The following is a 19,099-nucleotide window of genomic DNA, read 5'->3' on the forward strand; positions in this document are numbered from 1 at the left end:
CAGAATTCCCTAAATACTATTTAGGAATTGCCTCCTTATGTTTGTAGCCTTGTTATTATCTACTAACATGCTGCTTCCACATAAGAGCCCCACCCATGCTCACAGTTCTCTATGTATAACCAACTATTATCTGCAGCTACTGTGTCTGGCTGCTGTATTGGACCTCATTCCACCCTCTACACAGACAACTCTTCCTCCACTGCTTATTTAACACTGGGTACAAGTCTAGTTCTAGACTATGGTCCCTACGAGGCTGCCCCATCCCATTAGAGTCTTGCCAGCTACATGGCACTAGCACTAGCTTGGGAAACTATTTCAGAAGGATAAATTGTTCACTTACTATGCTTTTCTTCCTGGGTGGGAACGTTGAGCTGAATAACTTTTGTGAAAATAAAGAAACGTGGACTGTCAATATGAGTTTGTTTTTTGAGAAAACATTTTCTGAGAACCTACTATGCTCCATGCACCATTAGAATGGACAGAAATATGAAGTATGCAATAGTTGAACAAAACAAAACCATGTATCGGAAAACAACTCAAAGAAGACTATATTTAGCTATTTTTAAAGAACATGAGCAAATGGGAAGTATAATGAAAAAGCAGCAAGAAGTGGAAAGGACAAAAAAAAACTAAAGAATATTTTACAAGATTTAACAAGAGGAATGAATCAATAAAGGAGATGATTAAGGAGGACTGAATATTGGAAATATCATATAGGAAAGAAAAGAGAGATGGGGACAAATTATAACCAAGGTAGCATCTGATAAGGGTTACAGAGATTAAAAAGACACCTACTTTAGTAGTTTGCCTGGAGTGTCTTGCCCCTTTAAAAGACAGAAAATACACAGAGATATCAATGGCTTCTTATGAAGAATCTTGGCAAGGAAAAGCAGGGAAAAATAAAGGCAAGTTTATTTTCCTACCTCTGGCAAGTCTCATTTTTTATTCCAACTCACCTCATCTGCATATATAAGAAAAATATAGGAAGATATTGAACTGAGCAATTAGGAAGGGCCACTAGGTCACATCTGGAATTATAGGTATTTCAGAGTGTATGCAATTCAGAATGGCTGTTTCAAATGCTAATGAAGGACCCACCATTAATCTTGAGATAATTAAAACAAACTAGTAGTTTATGCAGGTAGTAAATGCATAAAACACTCAAGAAGTATCTAGCCTGGTACTGGATTACATCGATTTTCTTCTGTTATAAAAGGCTGTTTTGTACTACACAGCTTTTCATATTTGTTACTATTGTATTTGTTTGCTAACTATATTATATGCTGCTTTAGCAAAGCTGATTTAAAAAATTCATATACTTTTTGAAGAGATTTTAAGTACTGAACTTCTTTAAACAAATTTCTAAATAACAAACTGCCTTAAAACACTGCCCATTATTAATACTGCTAGTAAAACTGATGGTCAGGGAGACCAGCTAACACAGTGGAAGATGTTCATCATGTAGTATTGGATTAAAAGTAAAAAAGCATTAAAAGCCAGGGTATTCTAATGTTATAAAGAAGATAAACATAATGCTGGAAGGAAATTTAACAAAACTATAATAGTGGCCATGTTAAAGGAATAAATTATCTCATACTTTAAGTAGGAAGTGTAAATTTGTAAAAGTGAAACAATGATGGACTTTTTAAAATGTAAAGAAAACTTCCAAAAGCACGAGGTGAAGGGACCTAAATGTCTAAAAACTCATGCTTAGCTGAAAAGTGAAAAACTAAATTAAAATTTTTTCAAGATTTATATCACTTAATCCATAGATATAAAGGCAATATGTCTAAAAAGCCATTACTGACACTTTCTCTAGATTTTCATAGTCAAAATCCTTCCTTTCAGGAAACACAACAGCAAATTATGAAAAGAAAGTATGTTTTACTTTACACTCATGCTAGGGGTTCCTGACCATACTTTCTTAAAAAGATAAAATGGAGTGGCTCTAACCTATAATCTTTGAAGAGCTGCCATAATTATTCAAAACTATTTAGGCAATTCTTACAACCACAATAGTTATGTTTAATAAATACAGTTGCACTGAACACTGAATTAGCAGATACTGAAGCATTGCCCCTAGGGCAAACACAGGGTTAGGTTCCTGCAAACCTTCAGTCACAACATCTTTGCCAACTAATCAATATGTAACCTTATTTTCTGTGTGTTTCTGTTTAAGAACATCTTATTTAATACGTATTGTTAACTCGTTAACATTGAACTTCTGGCCAATAGCACTATAACTCATGCTTGAATGAAGCTCATATAATATTCATTTTCTCTGTAAGGCACTTCACACTTAGGAACACCAAATAGCAGTTTAGTGCTAAATATGGGGCCATTTTAACTAGCAAAATCACACACCAGAAAGGACAAAAATGTGGCACTAAGTATATCATGGAAATGACATGTTTACAGTATGAGAACTGATACAAGAAGGGATGGTATTTAAATCTCTCATCCTTATCCTTACCTGGGAACAGCACACCACAAAGTGGTAACGAAACAGCAGAACAGCACAGACTGATAGCTAAAATTTTTCACTCTGCATACTTACACAAATGACTGTGAAAGTACTCTGAGTATTGATTTTGGGGTTACAAAGAAATGTCAGCACACAGCAAATTTGCAAATATGAAATCAGCAAATATTGAGGATCAAAATATTGGTTGAAAAAATGTGTATTAGTTTACAAGGAAATTCCTTCAATACTTCAAAAAACAGTACTTAAAAAAATAACTAAGCATCTTATTAATAACCAGAGGAGCATGCCACTTCAAATCACAATATTCACCTTGCTTTAAATCAGATTTGGGGAATGGTTCCCTGTGAGGGAGGGGTGGGCAATGCCATGTTTTGAATTGAAACTGTGCCCCACTAGATTGATTCATGAAGCAACAAACTTCAAAAGTCTTGCTAAAAGTTCCATGAGAAACTAAATAAATAACAGCAAGAAATATAATACTCAGTAAGTGGTCCTGGTACATTCTACATAACAATATTTTTGGTGTACATACATATAATCAGATAACAAAAACTGAAGTAAACCAATTAAAATATAAGAGACAAGATGGGAAAAATGAGTGTGAACAAATATCAAGGGGACCATTTCTTTCATTTGCAACACACACACATACATCCCTGTATTGTAAATATCTGTGAAAAAGAGTGATAAGAGTTTTTTTGTGGAAAACTGGGCAAAACATATGAACAAGCAGGTCATAAAAGAAGTAATAAAAAATGCTCAATAAAAGAAAAAGAATGAAAAATGTTACTTCTCATGTTAGTAAAGAGTATCAGTAATGAGGGCCAGGTTGTGGAAAAATATGCACTTTTCTCAATGATGATAGCCTTGATTCCTTCTATTAGTACTGAGGTAATTTGGCAATAAATGTGAAAACCTTAAAATCTGCATACATATTTACCATCATACTTGTAGGAATTCATTTTAAATGAATAATCTGAGCTATATGTGAAGCTAAGAGTACAAAGAGGTTCACAGCAGCATTACCTTAATTTGGAAACACTATGAAAAGCAAGTAACAGATTAGATAAGTAAACTTATATATCCATACAAGTGAACAGTACTCAGCCACTGAAGATGGTATAGTGGACTGTACAAGAACAGGAAAAAAGGTACCTAAAGAGTGAAAAAAGTAGACTATATGATAGTGTCAATTATACTGATACTACTTTTGTCAAAAATACTATATTATATATTCACTTAAAATGTAAATGTATATGTAATTTTATTTATTTTTGTACTTTTGTCTTATGTTTCCTTTATTTAACAATTAGGGAAAAAGGGATGCTGTTTAATAAAATACACTGAAACAAAGACAAAAACACTATTTAGCAACCACTATGAGTCATGCCAATTTCTTTGGCAAGCCCATATGAGCATGTTGCTCATTTAGGAAAGAGATGATCATGCTTTATTCCTAATTCTCTGGAGGGGGGATGGTGGCAATGAGGAGGGAAAAAGCAAAGGATTAACAATTTCTTCAACCTCCTGAATCCACTGGGGCTCATCCCACCACACTACAGCTGACCACTGAAGGTAGAGGAATCAGAGACTTCACAATTCAAAGGGTTTTAGCCCTGTTCGCCTGCAAAATTTTCCTAAGTTCACTCCCCACATCTAGTGATTCCTCTAATGGGCATTATTTGGATTCTAAAATGATACCTCAAAATAGTAATAGTAAAACTTTCAGATGCCTTAATCACTCTACCATCATAATTCTTAAGATTGAGAGATATAAGACAATCCTGGCTATTACTTGATCACCTTATTAGAAAATACACTACTTTCTAATTGTTGAATTCAACCACTTCTTTTCTCAATGCAGTAACAAAAAGAGGAAAAAGAATCCCTAATAGTCTTGTAATAATTATATGTTATTTCCAACCTATATGACATTACAAGTGATTAGTGGCCCATTTCTCTTTAACAGTCTACAAAGGCCTCTCCATACAGGATTCATAATCAATTATTGAGCATGTTGGCAATAATGACAAAATTTATGAAAATATTATAAAATCTGTTAAATTCCTTAAATTTAACAGATTCTTTAAGTTTAAGATTCTACCATGAAACAAATTAAGGCACATTAAAATTTGAAGTTTGAGAAGCAAAGAATAAATACCTTATTTTTTAAATTTATTTCTGACAGAATGTCAAACAAGGAGCAAAAAAACAGATTTGAATGTTCTATGAGAGATGCTTGGAGGATGTGGCAGCATTTAGACACACTGGTCTTGCATTAAGACATAGAACCAACTGCCTTTGCCAGGACCCAGTTCTTTCTGGGAAGCATTAGCAGATAACATAGAATGAGTGTAAGTTGGGCATGGGGAGTCATTCTTGGAAATGTAGACCAAATGAACATCAAGAAAAGAAACGCAGAATCTGTATTTACACACACAGGATTGTAGGAAAACCACTGCAAAGTAAGGAAGAGGAATGAGTCCAGGGCAGACAGTTTTCCATTCTCTTTATGCAGTGTTAGCATAAACAAGGGGCTATTCTAAATGGAAGCCAAATGACAGGTTACAAATTCATAAGTACAAAATCATTTTTATTCTTCTCAGACTAGACTATCAGGTAGAGAATCACTGTAATGAATGGCTGCCTGTACTTTTAATCTTTTCAACTCTGGATGAAAGTAAAATTTGTTTTCAAACAGGCCTGTAAGAATAGGGATGCAGGGTAGTCATTTCAAAAATAATGCCCATGTTGTGTAAAGTATCGGGCATTAAATATGAAAACAAATCCCAGTAAGAGTTCAATTACCCTCAAAAATAAATATTCCCTTGCAGATAAGGTATTTTAGCAAAGATATGTGGCAAGTGATGAAATGAAATTTGCCTCATGCCTCTGATATAGGTATATAAGAGAAAAAGGTAGTACTGTGTTCTGTATTTAAATGTACTCTAAATGTATGATGAATAATAATAATATGTGAGACATTTAGCACATATTAATCCCAAAACATATACTAAAACATAAGGCATGTACATAAGCCTGATATTGAAAATACGGCATGGAGTTATACTTCTCTGGCCTCAAATTCTAAAGACTTTTAAAACATATACCATAGAGCCAAAGACCTTGACTCTTCTCAAATTTATAGCAAATGATATTCTGTGGTTCTTTCAAAAATGAATTTAATCCTCCCTTGATTAAACTGTGTTTTCTTGGTTGTCTGAACAGAGAAACACTGCAAGCTACTGAACTGCTTACCATTTCATCAATTTCAAAACAACATATGCCTTAACACTAGTGTAAACGACCTGTTTCAGACACTTCCCATTTCTGTAGATGACCATTTAATCCCTATGGTTTCAGTAATTCTCAATCTAAGCCTTAGAAATGATAATAGAACAGAACACTCAAAAAAACAATACATACTAAAGCTTCCACTTTAAAACTGTTTTCCAAGCACTTCCACATATACCATCTCAGTTGATACTTAAAACAATGCTTTGGGGTATTATTTTCATGTCTACTTTACAGACAAGGTAAGGAGAAGTTTAAAGAGTATATCCAAATAGTTAATAAATACATGAAAAAGTGATCAACCTCATTAGTCATGAGGGAAAGACATTAAAGCACAATGAATACTACCATACATCTACCAAAATGACTAAAATTGGAAAGACACACTGTACCAAATGTTGGTTTGGGTGTGGAGGAACTGGAACTTTCCCATACACATCTATGAGAGTATGAAATGTTACATCTGGAGAACTGTTTGGCAGTATCAATTCAAACTGAATACATGCATACCCTATGACCCAGGAATTCTAGTTTCAAGTATGTATCCCAAAATGTGTTACTAAGGATATGTATAGCAATGTTCACAGCAATATTATTCAAAATAGTTTAAACTGAGAATAACACAAATGTCTATTGACAGAAGAGGACAAAAAAGAATTCTGATAAAGTTATACAATACAATACTACATGACAGTAAGAATGAGTAAGTCATTGCTATACAAAATGTGGATGAATCTTACAAATAAAAGTTCAGGGAAAGATGGCAAACACAGTGAGTATAAGCTTTATGATTCCATTTGCAGTAAGCTCAAAACCAGGCAGAACAAATCTATGATATTAGCAGTTATGATATTTGAGGAGAAAACAAGATAGAAGTATGGGGATGGGAACAGAAGGGGCTTCAGGAAGAGTGGCTGCCTCACTCTCTTCAGGCTGCTTCAACAAACTACCATAGACTAAGTGACTTAAACAACATTTATTTCTGACAATGTTGGAGGCTGGGAGCCCGAGATCAAGGCACCAGCAGAGTCAGTGTTTGATCAGACCCCACTTCCTGGTACATAGATGGCCATCTTCTAGCTGTGTCCTCACATTGTGGATGGAGCAAGAACTCTCTCTCTGGGGTCTCTTTAATAAGGCCACTAATTCTATTAATCAAGGCCCCACCCCTATGATCTAATTAATTGCCAAAGACTCCCACCTGCTAATACAATCACATGGGGTTAGGACTTCAACATAAGAATTTTGTTGGGGACACAAACACTTTTCAGTCCGTGACACTGGTCATGTTCTATTTCTTGATCTGGGCAGAGGTTACATGGCTGTGTTCACTGTGTGATGACTCATCAGCTATATATTTATGATTTGTATATTGTTCTATATGGAGGTTACAACATAGTAAAATTTTATTAAATGTTTAAAACAATACTTTCCTATTAAATTACTACCAATCTAAATGGGAAATGTGTATGTGTACCTCAATGTATGTAATAAGCCAACCCTCCAATTAAATGTTCTTATCACAAAAAAGAAATAATTATGGGTCATGATGGAAGTGTTAGTTAATGCTATGGTGGCAATCATACTGAAATATATAAATGCATCAATTTAACACATTGTACATCTTAAACTTAGCCAATGTTATATGTCAACTTTATCTCAATAAAAAATAAGAAAAAGTTAAACTCCAAATACTTAAAAAAATAAATAAAACAACCCTATGAGGCAATAAGCACTGCAGTCATCTCCATTTCATAAAAGAGGAAACCAAGGTACACAGAAGTTAAATAACGTGGCCAATGTCCCATGACCAATGAGTGGTAAAGACAGGACTGGAACCCAGGTAGTCTATATCTGAGATATAATTGACATATAACATTGTCTAAATTTAAGATGTACAATGTATTAACTTGATACATTTATATAATTTAGTAGTATTGCCACCATAGCCTTAACAAACACCTTCATCATGTCCCACTAAGAATCCCTGCCTTCTTTGACCAATGCTTGTTGCTCATGTCGCATTTGCTCTTGGACATTTAAAAGCCTCTGTAAACATGACTCTAAGTAGTTGGATATAAACCACAAAGTACAGTCAAATCAAGTGAGGTGACTTCAGAAATGCCAAACATATACTACTGCTTTTCAAAATCAGGCCTCTAGAGGGCAAGAGATTGGCTTAACTTTGGCCCACAGAGCTGGGGCTACTGTGGAGACTCATATCAACTCTTTTTCCTTTTACTCATATATCAAGATATTTTACATACTCTAGATATTGTTGTACTCATTTCCACACCTTTGGAATATTAAATTTAGAATTAGAAATAAAAGCCAAAGCATGATTCAGGAAAAAAAAAAAAACTAAGAATAGCATATGTTTTTCCTTTGAACATGCTCAAATTCTTTACAGACCACCAGAGACCCTTACTTCTTCCTATTTTGTATCATTTTTATTCCCTATTATTCTAAGAACATTAGTATCTGGAATTCCGTAAATTAAGAATGATGAATATCAGATCTATTCTACCACCAGCAGAACAAACTCTATTACCTTTCATCTCAAGTCCTGTTGGAAATTAATAGAATTAAAAAATATTTAATGATATACTCCATATTTAGTGAGTAATCTTGAAAAGACTCTTGTTTCAGACAGTTTGGCAGTTCAGACAGGGGCTCCATTTCATATATTACAAACAAATAAGGATCACATTAGTTATAAAAGAACTTGTGTTAGGTTCCAATAAAAGTTAGCATTTGGACTAACAGTCAAGCAAAATAAATATAAGTTTCAGCTTTACGGCTGACATTATGAATGGAAATATATGTCAATTTGCAATATTTTTCTTGAATGATGGCATTTATTACTTGATCAATAGGATTAGTGCACACATATGACAAACAAGTAGTTGTTAGCATCAGTTGTTTAAGTTTAACAACAACAGGCCTTTTCTAATTTTGAATTTCAGTGTATTCAACTGACTAATCTTTACATTTAACAAGAAAATCAATACATTTGAAAGAATTAGCTTTGGGCTCTTGGGAATCTTTACTTTTGGGTAGCTGGATGGGGTTCTACTTGAAGTAATTACTGCCAGAACCACAAATTTTCTTGCACAATCAAATCAATGCCTCTATACTATTTTTTTAGCCTCTGTTCTCTGAAATCTGTGAAACAATGCCAGGATTGAAATACCCATTACATTTCTATGCTTTTTAGCTGGCTTTGAAATTTCAAGATTTGGAAAATATACAGTGAGATGAGCTATGCATTCATTTTCCTGATATAGCATGAAAAAAATAAAATAACTCCCACATTATCTACCCAAGATGACAGCCAATTTCAAAAAAAGTTTAAATACTCCAAGCATTTGAAAACATTCCATAGGCTAAAGTCAAAATTTGTAAAGAGATTATCTTTTAGAAAAAATGATTCTGCAAGTGATTTTTTCATTTCCCTCATGTACTTTTACAAAACTAAAATTCAGAATCAGTCACTAAGAAAAGATATCCCAAAGAAAATACAACGATTGTCCTGGCAGGTCTACTCCCTCAATGGCTCTCTCTTAGTCTTGGCACTGAAGATCAGTAGACGCTAAAAGTTCAGTATTTTATTACAGTTGCCGATCCTCTGGGTACTTTGTGGGGCAAGCAGTTTAAGGAGCTGTCTGTCTTATCCATGTTATTTAAGATTTCAGTTGGCATGAAAATCTCCGGGAAGAAAATTATTCTTCTCTCAGGGAAGAGTAGGAAGAAGGGATAAATGAATTAATGATTAAGAAGCCACCAATAATGATCCTACTTAACCAATCAAACAAGATACTTATGTAACAGACACATCAACTGCAAACAAACTCTCTCTTCAGGGCTTGTGACTTTGGATTTCAAATATAGTAACTTTGCTGTTCCTGAACAGAGCTTAACAGAAGATAAGTAGCCAACAATACCTGATCAGTTATTTTGTGAATTGGAATAAAGAAAGAGTTAACAAAAACATAAGGTTACCAACTGAGTCAAAATGCAAATAGACAAGCATACTACTACTAAGACAAAATTTTATTCACGTAAACCAAAAAAAAGGCTATTGATGGTATACTTAATAATGAAAAGCTTTCATATTAAGTTCAGACCATATTTTTTTTAAAAATCTCCTATTATGTTCATTCATTTTCTTAGTGATGGTTCAGATCACATCTTCAGATATGTCAGGAACCAACCAAATGTATTCGATACTCCAATAGTACCAAGATAATGATGCTCAAAGTTTAAAATCAAATGGTTGTGGCATACCCACTACCTCATAGAATGTAAATAGAATTAGATGATATATATCAGACATTCAAAAATGTTAGTCTTTTCCATGTAATAAATATCTATCTAAACCTGTTATCACAGACAACTGAGTATCTATGGTTGAAACAAAGCATACTGGGATTTTACTTGATTAAATATTAACTGAATACCTACTATGCACTTAGCATAGCTGTGAGAGCTATATTCTAAAGAAGAAAAGATTCACATTGAAGCAGCATATGCTACTTAGAACATATGTGGTAAACTGGAAACATTAGAGATGAAAATTAAAAAGCACACAGAAAAATGAGGGGTCATTATTTTCTAGTGATATGTGATTTTACAATCCTGTAACTTTCTTCTGTCTTCAATCCTAGGATAATACGTTCAGAATCTTTAGGGAAGAAATCTGAGACTGAGTCCTCTCTAAGTCATATAGCACAGGATTAATTGCTTCTGTGTCAATTTCCCAATTAATACTTCATGCCAACCAATGTTTCACTATTTGATACAGTATACCTTTTTTTATTTCCTCCTACCTCTCAGAAATTTGTAATAAGCCTCTGAAATAAGATTCTGGGGACACTTACAAGTCTTTCACCCAAGATGAGTTAAATCATTGTTTTTTCCAATGGAAGGTAAGGCAGGATTTGTATCTGGGGCTGCGAAGTGAATGTATTGGTTTATTAACTTTTAGCAGCAAGAAAAAGGCAGGTGGTGTTCTTGGTGGTGACAAATCAGAACATAACGCAATCTTCCTACAAAGACAGAGGTTACCTTAGGATCAGCTGTGAGCAGTTTGAAGGCTTGATACACTTGGGCTTCCTTTACACCACCACCAAGATCCAAGAAGTTGGCTGGCTTCCCACCATTCAGGAAAATGATGTCACAAGTAGCCATGGCAAGTCCAGCACCATTCACTGTGCAATGCAAACGGCACACAAGTCAGGATAAATTTAGCAACATGAAAGGATGTATAAGCTTTTTCCCTCCCCCATACTGCCCAAAGAGAACCCTGTCATACCAGGTCAGTTTCTCCCCTTCCTGGAATTCCATTCAACCAGATAAATTCATACACTCCTAGAATAAAGAATCAGGAAATAGGCATACAAAGTATAAACAAAAAAAGACATGGAAACAGACAGACAGATTTATTAAGAAGTTAAATCAATCTAGGAAACAGAAGGGAAGAGTTTAAGTAAGCTATTGATTTGGACCAGTAATAGAGGAGAGAGTTTTAGGCTCTGCAAAGTACAGAGTTCAAGAAAACTGGGAAAGAGAAAAAAGCTATGAGAAGTCAGTAGAGTCGAAGGATTGCATTATTTTCAATATCCTTTAAAAAATTCCAGTAAAGAATGGAATTCTTTTAATTTTTTGCTTGCTGAAATTATGCTCCTTTGAATGTGGCACCCCTCTGGTGTTGAACCACAAGGGGTCCCAACTTCAATAGAGCTTCACACTTTTTTACCCTTAGTGCAACCATGCATGTTTATATGCTATCTAGATAAACTTAGAAAACAAAGGAACAAATGATACCATCAAAACTTTATTCCTAAACCTTGTCCCCTTTTCAAACTCACAGAAGAAATGTTCACTAGCATTCTGGTCATTAAAACTAGAACCAAAATGTGCTAACCTCTTAGGAGCTTTTCTTAAGCAACCAAGTAAAGAGTTTTAACATCAAAATTCTTATTTTCCAGAGCTAAGTTTTATTGATCAATTGTACTTCTTTTGCTTATGCTTAATTATATGAAATTAATTTCTTCAGATTAGAAAAAAAAACCTTGAACACAGAAGAAAGTATCAAGGTAAAGTACTCTTCACTTTTTCTGACCCTTGAATTCCCCCAACAGACTTATGAACTGTGACTAATTAATTAAATCTGGGGCAACTTCAATAAAAATGGTTTATACAGGATCTTCAAACAATTTGAAATGTGTTAATTGTGGCTAATAAAGCTGCTAACTTGGTCAAATCACACACATTTCTACAGAGGCTACAAAGAATCTATATTTAATTTGTTCTAAATACAACATTATATCTTCTTCCTTTCTAAGTGCCTACAAATATTGGGAGTATATTAGCTTATCAAGATCGGAGTGATGTGAGTGATCTAGTACATTACAGTTATTGCTCCAATACAAAGCGAGAGCTTTTGGTATCACTTGTAATTGGATATCATTTTATATTGTATTGCACAGCAACAACTGGATGAAGTCTGCTCAGTTCTGAATATAATGATACTGTTGGTTTAATGAGCTACAAATCTCTTTTATTTTAATTCCATTAAGACCTCAGTTTCTAGTGCAATGAATTGGTTCCACTAGAAACCCAGAAGTGTATAAATCTCAGTTACTATAAGCTGTGGGCAATAACAAAAATTATATTGCCTCTATAGACTCATTCTTATCACAGCTGAGTAAGCCATTTTAATAAATTTAGATGAGTATGATAAAATCAATTGTTTTACTAATAAAATGATATAATGGATTAAACATTTTACCATTTGGTTATCATAGAAACTAAAACACGAGCATAATGATTAAAGTATATGATCTTTTCTACTTCCTTTGAGAAAGTTATTTTATCTCAAACCCAAATTTCAGAATACTTCCTAGCACATTAGCACTGACTAGGATAGCAAAGCTTCTAATTTTTACTAAGCAAAATTTAATAGAGATGCTTTAAGGTGGTAGTTCTCCACTGGGGTGACTTTGCCTATACCACAAGATATTTGGCAATATTTGGAAACTATTGGTTGTCACAACTGGGGGGTGCTAGCAGGTATAAAGGCCAGGGATACTGTTAAATGTCTTATATTGTACAGAACAGCACCCCACTGCAAAGAATTATCCCACCCAAAATGTCAATACTACCAGAGTTCAGAAACTCTGCCTTAAACCATGATCAATGACAAAAATGAACTTTAAGAAGAAACTGAATTGTTTTCTAAGACTTTTAGGCTATAAAAGACATAAATGTTTGCTCATTATTGGGAAATATTTCAGATATCAGGGGTTCCTAAACTCTGCAAAAATCCACAGATCATTCTTTGGATATAACTGCTTTCTTACCAAAGCAGGCAATGTTCCCATCCAGTCCTATGTATTTCAGATCGTATCTGGCAGCTTCATTTTCAATGGGCTCATTCTCTGATTTGTCATCCATAGCAAATATGTCCTTTTGTCGGAATTCTGCATTGTCATCAAAGTTTATCTTGGCATCAAAACAGACAACTAAATAAAGGAAAAAAGGACCATACATGAACATCTCTTAAAGGTCTATAAATTAAGTTCTCCAGACTGGCAGCATAGGAGAGAGAAAAGTAAGATATCATTTTTCCTTATGATCCAGGCAAGAGAAGCTATTAGGCTTTCTTGACCTTTATGGCTTTACAGAATCAGAGACAAACATGACATGGTCCCTGTTCTCAAGGGACTTACAGTCTGCTGAGGAGTATAGTAATTTATATCTATTAGTCTCTGTTCAATACAGTAACAATGTAAGTTGCTGACACCCATTAAAAACTATAGACTGACCCAGTTACATACAACTTTGATTCACCATTTTTCAGCATTTTTATCATACTTACTTTTAGTATTAAACCACTGACCATCACTTTTCTCTTCTTGCAAAGAGAGACTAAGGGATAATGCTTAATTCTACTCTCCACCTTTGTCCTTCTGATATTGCAAAGTGAAATTTTTATTTAATCAGTAACCTAATATTTTTGAAAGATTTAGTGAAAAGGACATTAGGCAGAATAAATAGTTTCTTATCTGCCTAACTAACTCTGTAAACTGGATTAAAAAAAACTTAACTTCCTTTCCAGGCCTCAATTTTCTTATGTGGAAAGTGGAAATAACAATCCCTAGACTGCTGGTATACTTATTTTGAGGTCTGCTCAAATATGAAATGAAGACCATCATTCTGATGTGTGCAGTATATGACTCTTTTAATTAAAGTTACATAAAACATGAGAGACCAAGACTGGTAATAAGATACAATGGAAGGCTGCCAGGCATTGCCAGCACTAGTGTCTCTACTCTTGGTACAAGTGGAAATCCCTAACTTTCTCGGTGGCCAGGAGCCTGGACACAGTGGAAATCACTCAGTGATACAGGCGCACTGCAGACCACTTTCCTTGATACATTTTCTATATGCATAGTCAGGGGGAAACTGCAGTGAGAAGAGGAAGCATGCAGGGTTCTGGGATCTGATCCTTTATATAGCTTTGGGTATAAATTAGTTACCTGTGATGACATTCCATTGTAACTTTTTTTTACTCTACTTGGGATAATGATTGGTTGGAATATTTGACCAAGACTTAGGGATATTACCCGTTCTCCTTTAGCATCACTGATAGGTACCTAACTCTTGAAAGGGAAACAATCACCTGGACATATTTCACTCAAAAGCAATGACCATAGTCCCTTCACCCCATTTGCTTCCCATGAAAAGAAAATATTGTTGCATTATATCCTGGAGTTACAGACCCTAGGTAGAGGTTTATTTTCCAAGGGTCTCTACCATGATAATCGAACACTATGATACAAATCTGGGCAGAACTGGCATGTTAACACCCATTCTTGGCATTAACAAAAGTATAAACCACAAATTACTTAAAGTAGCTTTGACAAGAGAGAATCTTATGTGGAAGTTAATGTCTATCTGAGTCCTTAGCCTTACCACAAAATGTCCAAACACTTTACCCACACACTGTGAATACATCTAGCAAATGAGTAATTACTTTCCAGAACAGTGAAATCTTAATGATGGAATCCTATAATTACGAAAAGAATTACCGAATATTCTCTCCTTGCTACAATGGCATTTTCTCAGCAGTTATTGGCCAGTATAATAATCAATAGGAAAGCAACTTTATTCTTGGCTTTCCACTGGGTTTATAAACACATTTTAATTAATTTATTAGCAGTTTTAGCTCTTCCATTACTCACTGGAAAGACTACCACAACTGACACCTTCAAAATGAATAGGCAAAGGCTATCAAATTGACTTCCTAAGTGAAGAATTTCAAATAAAAGAATTCTTGGTCAAGATCAATAAACTAGTAAATCAAAAAGGTCTAAGCTGTTCTTTGCCCCTTACAAAGCTACAGTTACAAGCTACTTGAGAGAGAGCATAATTAATGGATATGTAAGCAAAGTTCAGAAGGCAGCCCCAGCTAAATCTATGCAAAGCCAGATTTTCAAAAGATGCTTTTTCTTGCAGTATGGTATGTACACCAAGTACAGAAATGAGTTCTCTGTTTAGGCACCACTTTGAGAGAACTTTGGAATTAAACCAGAGCTCGAAGATGGTAACTGTGGGATACAAGTACCTACAAGTAGGAATAAAGGTGTGCCCACAGGTATCACATATGTGGGAGAAAAGGAGTATCTACAATGGCCCCTTTGCATTTGCTCCTCTCTGTAGGGAAAGCTAAATGATACATGGATATCCAAGTGCTTTGGGCAGTTAAAAACACCACATATATAGGAAGTTCGTAAGGGGATTCAGGAGTCAAGAAAGGAGATCCAAAACTGAACAGCTGTCCTCAAAGCCTAATCTTTTTGAGGAGTGCAGTGTGAAGGGGAAAAAACACTTTAATTTAAAGAGGCACAAGGACTCTCACAGACATATATTTGTTAGATCTGCTTACTATTTTAAAAGTAGTCCCAAATATTAAAAGTGGTTTCCTGCCTTACTATCTCAGTTTGTAATGTTGCATCACCTGAAAGTTTTTCCTTGAACTTGACCATTTAACAAACTCTGGCATCCAACACACCTGAGTAATGAATGACAACTCTGGAACTTCCTACTCAGGTAGCTATGACCCCTGCCAAGCTCAGTGTCACTGTCTATAAAATGGAGCCCAGAGTATTTCCCACTGCGTGGTGTGATGGAAGGAGAGCCGTATGCACAGCACTCAGCCTCACAAACAGCTGGCATTCACTGGTTCTTACATTACCAATGGCAGCTCCTAAATGCACATATAGCTTCCTGTACTGCAGCCCAGGCTGTAGGGTTCTCCTCAATTCCTATCACTAAAAAGTGACCAGCAGTTTGTCCTATTCCCTTATAATCCTAGATTTCCATTTGGAATAAATCTAAACTAATGCCTACCGGAGTTTACATAAGAACAGTTACCTACGGTAACCAAGAAAATGCTACCTTCAGAATATTTAAGAACTTTCCCTCAGGAAGGATTTTAATGGTTGGTATTTCAGGCTTTGAAATTGATAAGAAAGATTTTTGCCTAAAGGATAAGAGTGAAAAACATGCCTTTGGTGATGACCCTCAAATCACACCACACCTTTGCATAAAGCCAAGGTAGCTCAAGATTGGTATAAAACAGCCCCAAATGAGAATCTAAGTCATGAGGTGGCAAAATATGGGCCTCAGGCAAGTTCACTGCCTGTTTATACTGGAATGTAGTCATATATTTCTATGGCCACTGTCCCAAGACAACAGCAGAGATGAGTAGCTGCAAATGAGGCTATATGGCCCATTATAGAAAAATGACACCAATCCCTGCTAAGTTACAGTTCCCCTCACATTTGTGTCCTGTTTCAACAAAAGGTATATTTGTTATAGGAAGGAGAAACTTAGAAAACTGTGTCCTGCTGGCATGAAAACAAAAGAACAAAACAAACAAAATAAACAATAATTTGCAGCCTGCACAAAAGGAGATTAATGCCTGAATACTGATTGATTCTTACATGCTTATTTCCCCCAGGACTGCCCCTCCAAATACACTTTTAGAACTTTAAAAATGGACTGATGTCTATGTCAACAGCAGGGTAATAAAATAAACTTGCTTGGTCACACCTTAGGTTTTTCATTTAATAAAACAAAACACTATGGTAAAATGTTTTTTCTAGGTGCTGAACCTAGTTCAGATATTAAGGTTTTCAATGTCACATTAATGAAACCTCAATTCTATGGAAAATTCATCTTAAACAAAGGCCATTCTGTGTACAAAGTGGGTGGAAAAAACACACCTATTAATATTTATAAAACAATTTTCACCATCAAAAGCACATTGTTACATGCTTGACAGATTATACAAATGAATTTTCCTTCTGAACAAATATCAAAGAAAGCTGAAGTATTCATATTCAGAGTGTTTTTGTGTTTTTGTTTAGTGGTGTGAGATTCTGTGAGCTGCTAATTCAACAACCTGATGAAGAACATGCCTGGCAGTTAGCAGCCCCTGACTCTAGAGTGTTAACAGAAGAATGTGCCACAGGATTAAACAAAAGAAAAATACATTTCAGAGGGGAGACTCACATATAAAAGAAACATAAAAGCAGCAGGAAATAGGATTGTCATAATTAGTTTGAAAAATAATCTGTCTTCAAATAATGTACTTCATTTGACTTGTGATAAATAACCATAATGTGTTATTGAAACACACCCTGCCAAGATGGTCTTAAAATGCTGATACTTTTAAATTAGTCCCACTTTCCATTAAATATTGATGTTCCAAGAGTTATATACTTTTCAGAACTTTTCTTTAGTTGCTGTGAAAAGAGAAAATAGATATGAGGCGGAGGGGGTTTAGGGGGTTGGTAGAGAACTGAAAATGTTCTTGAAAATAGAATCTTGTGTATAAAGAGAGAAACGGAGAGAAACACCCACCAACAACATGGGCACTTGCTAACACGAAGCCACAGGGTGGTTATTTAGGGAAATTAATCTGAAGAAAGAAAGGAATTTGATGTGTCAGTTAACTTTGGATCACCCAGCCTTAATTCTCATGGAATCTTGGCCAGACAGTCACTGTTTTAAATTGGGTTTTATTCCTTTAGCTCAGTGAATGGCTTTGTGCTACAACTGATGAAAGATGCCTTAGAGCAGGAATTCTTCATCTTGGGGCTACTGACATGTTGGGTAAGATCATATTTTGTGGGGGAAGGAGGGCTGTGTTGCACACTGCCAGGGTGTTGAGTGACATACCTGGCCTCTACCTACTAGAATCATGTACTATCCTGCACCCTTGTGACAACAAAAATGGCTGTTAACTAGACTCATGGTGGTGAGCACATTAAACCATTATGTTGCATATAATGTGTTATTTTATGGCAATTATATCTAAATTTTTAAAAAATGTCTTTAAACATTGCCAAACATTCTCTGAAGGACAAAATGCCTACCCTTCCTGTTAAGCAGAAAGACAGACATGAGCAGCGGGGAATGAAGTTCAAGGAAAGAGCTGTCCAAACTACCCAGGAAGGGGGTCCTATGTGAAGACAACAAAGGCTTTGCAGGAAGATAACTTCTTGCCTACTGGGACAAGGCCAACCTGTCCTAACCAGGTCCTAACATGGACACAATCGAACAAAACTAAGAACAACCCAAACCAACTAACCTCATAATCTCATAAAATAAAACTGTGTTTTTGCTCCCCATCCCCAGTGGGCTTTTCTGTGTGCATTCTGGCAAAAGACACGTGCACCAAAAGGAATGGATATAGAACTACAGCTGTCAATCAAAGACTTTATCCTGTCAATCAAAGGAAGTGCATCCAGCTAAGCAGTGATAAATAGACCCTCCCCTAAAAATTCGTGGCCTTTGTTCTACCTTGACTCTGGCCACTCCCTCTGTTGGAGTGAGTTCAAATAAAATTTTTGCTCTGCTTCGCTATTGTGTCTGCCTTTCAATTCTTTGTTTTGGTGGGGAAAAGAATGGAGGCGAACAAACTCAACCAGCAACATTCCCATTGAGAAACACTAAAGATACCAAAAGAAGGAGTCTGTGTGTAGGCAGATCTATCTACAAGAAGGAAGAAATGAAAGGGCATAAAATTGCAAAGTGGCTTGCAAAATCAATGAATGACTGAGTGAATGGCTAGGTTGATAAATAAATAATGATAACAAGTTGCTTTTAATGTGACCACAGGTTTAATGAATTAATTTTGGCCCTGCAACTGGAAAAGCAAGGAAAATAGTTCATTCATTTCTCTTTGACTAATAAACAGCTTACTTTCATTTCAATAGAAGTTAATTCATTCTAGTAGAAATCTTT

General features: G+C 35.3%; 1 protein-coding gene across 5 annotated transcripts in view; it reads right to left on the reverse strand.

The window, feature by feature from the left end:
- Positions 1-19,099, reverse strand: part of SUCLG2 (succinate-CoA ligase GDP-forming subunit beta) — a 578,416-nt gene that overhangs the window by 389,583 nt on the left and 169,734 nt on the right. For all 5 annotated transcript variants that reach the window (XM_073230875.1, XM_073230874.1, XM_073230876.1 and 2 more), the window contains 2 exons: positions 13,144-13,305; positions 10,847-10,989 (listed from right to left, as the gene is read on the reverse strand). In XM_073230875.1, coding sequence (XP_073086976.1) covers positions 10,847-10,989; positions 13,144-13,305 — 305 coding nt within the window. The remainder of the gene's footprint in view (positions 1-10,846; positions 10,990-13,143; positions 13,306-19,099) is intronic.

The sequence above is a fragment of the Manis javanica genome, chromosome 3, assembly GCF_040802235.1.
Source record: "Manis javanica isolate MJ-LG chromosome 3, MJ_LKY, whole genome shotgun sequence".
NCBI classification, from domain to species: domain Eukaryota; kingdom Metazoa; phylum Chordata; class Mammalia; order Pholidota; family Manidae; genus Manis; species Manis javanica.